This window comes from Emiliania huxleyi (assembly GCF_000372725.1).
Source record: "Emiliania huxleyi CCMP1516 unplaced genomic scaffold EMIHUscaffold_5344, whole genome shotgun sequence".
Lineage (NCBI taxonomy): Eukaryota > Haptophyta > Isochrysidales > Noelaerhabdaceae > Emiliania > Emiliania huxleyi.
Window position 1 is genome coordinate 1 of NW_005197987.1, and position 1,589 is coordinate 1,589.

The 1,589-nt window shown below is 57.8% G+C and overlaps 1 protein-coding gene across 1 annotated transcript; it reads right to left on the reverse strand.

Moving 5' to 3' along the window:
* Positions 1–376: 376 nt before the first annotated feature.
* EMIHUDRAFT_256835 (hypothetical protein) lies at positions 377–884 on the reverse strand (the record flags this gene model as incomplete). Its single annotated transcript, XM_005765757.1, has 3 exons — positions 377–522; positions 596–733; positions 809–884. The coding sequence occupies 3 exons, from the start codon at positions 882–884 to the stop codon at positions 377–379; spliced, it is 360 nt and encodes a 119-aa protein (XP_005765814.1).
* Between the last annotated feature and the right edge of the window lie 705 nt (positions 885–1,589).

Sequence of the window (1,589 nt, forward strand, 5' to 3'; positions counted from 1 at the left end):
CTGCCGCGCCTGGCCCGTGACCCCGCCACCCTCTGCCGCCTTGGACGCGTCAGGCGACCCGACGGACCCGTTCAAGGGGAGCAACCCGTTCGCCTCGGTGACGGACGGCATCAGCTCAGGCGCGGAGAAGATTTTCGGGTCTTGAATCATAATTGAAGTGATGCATGATGCGCGATCGAGATCGTGACGCCACAAAAGAACTCTGCCTATCTGCGCAATACAGACTACCACGCTATAAGTCCTAAAACACCTTCGCGCGCTTTCCGAGATTCCGACCACAATAGCTGGAAGCTCATTAGCTGCACCTGCGCAGCGCTCGCAGCGGCTGTGCAGTGTGCACAGCTCACACCAGCTGACGGGTGATGCCACCGCGCGCTCAGCTGCTCTTAGTCCCACCATTGAGGAAGCCCGCATACTGGTGCGCTGCGCCCAGCTCTTCTTCGAGCTCCCACCGCACCTCCACTCCGCTCACGTGCCGCTTGCGCGTCAGCTTGTTCGAGAAGCCCACCTCATGAGCCCCCTCTGCGAGGAACGGGGCGGGAGAACCGGTGAGGGCGGGCATGGAGACGGGCGGTGAGGAAGTGAGGCGCTACACCTGGGCCCTTCCAGCACCATTCCACGAGTGTCTCAATTGCGGCCTTTGGCCCCTCCGCGACGATTTCCACGCGTTTATCCGCGAGGTTATACGCGACGCCGGTCAGGCCCAGCCTCTCACCCTTGGCCTTGGTGGTGTCTGCATCACGAAGGGCAGACAAGGTCTGCATAAGGCCGGGGTGGGGTCCGCGGGAGGGTTATCCTCTTCCTTTACCTCTGTAGTACACGCCCTGAACGCGGCCCGAGACAAAGATGTGCGCCCTCGAGAGCCTCGCCGTGGCTTTGCTCATGCGTCTGTGCTGAGACCTGAGTGCTGTGACGCGAGAGCCGAGTTTCCCTCGGGGGGGGAGAGAGAGACGCCAAGCGCGACCGCGCTGACCAGGGCGAAGATGAGTTAGTTCTCGGTGCGTCGCTCACCGCGCGGCTGGCGCCTGGCGGCGCCGCTGCGCCCGACTTCTGTTTCTTTCTTTTCCGCCCAACCGCCAACAAAAGACTCCCAATTTAGTCACGTTTTCTCACAACACTAGGCACCACACTCCTCTCTCTCCTTAAAATCCCTGTGTGGAGTGTGGTGGCGGCGTGCCGTCCTCCCATCCCTCCCTTGGGTGGTCTGTTTTCTTTCTTTCTTTCTTTCAACACTATTCTTTCAACACACTAGGCACGGGACTGGCGCGCAAGAAGAAGAGAATTTTACGGCCGTGTGGCGCGCACTGAAGAAAAGAATTCCCGGTCTGAGCACTGGGTGAACCTTCTTTTGACTAGTGAATTACTCGCAATCCTAGATAGATTTCGAAGGCTTGTGAGCGACACTCCTCGCAATCGTAGCATCTCTGTACGATTGCTATAGTACATACGCTCATCAATCCCACATATTCTTCATCCATAAGCACCCAACGGCATCAATTAAACACAGACCAGTGCACCACGCCGTACCAGCATAGAACGCGACCAGGAATCTCAAGCTGCGACTTCGCTTTTTTTTTTTCTTTTTTCTT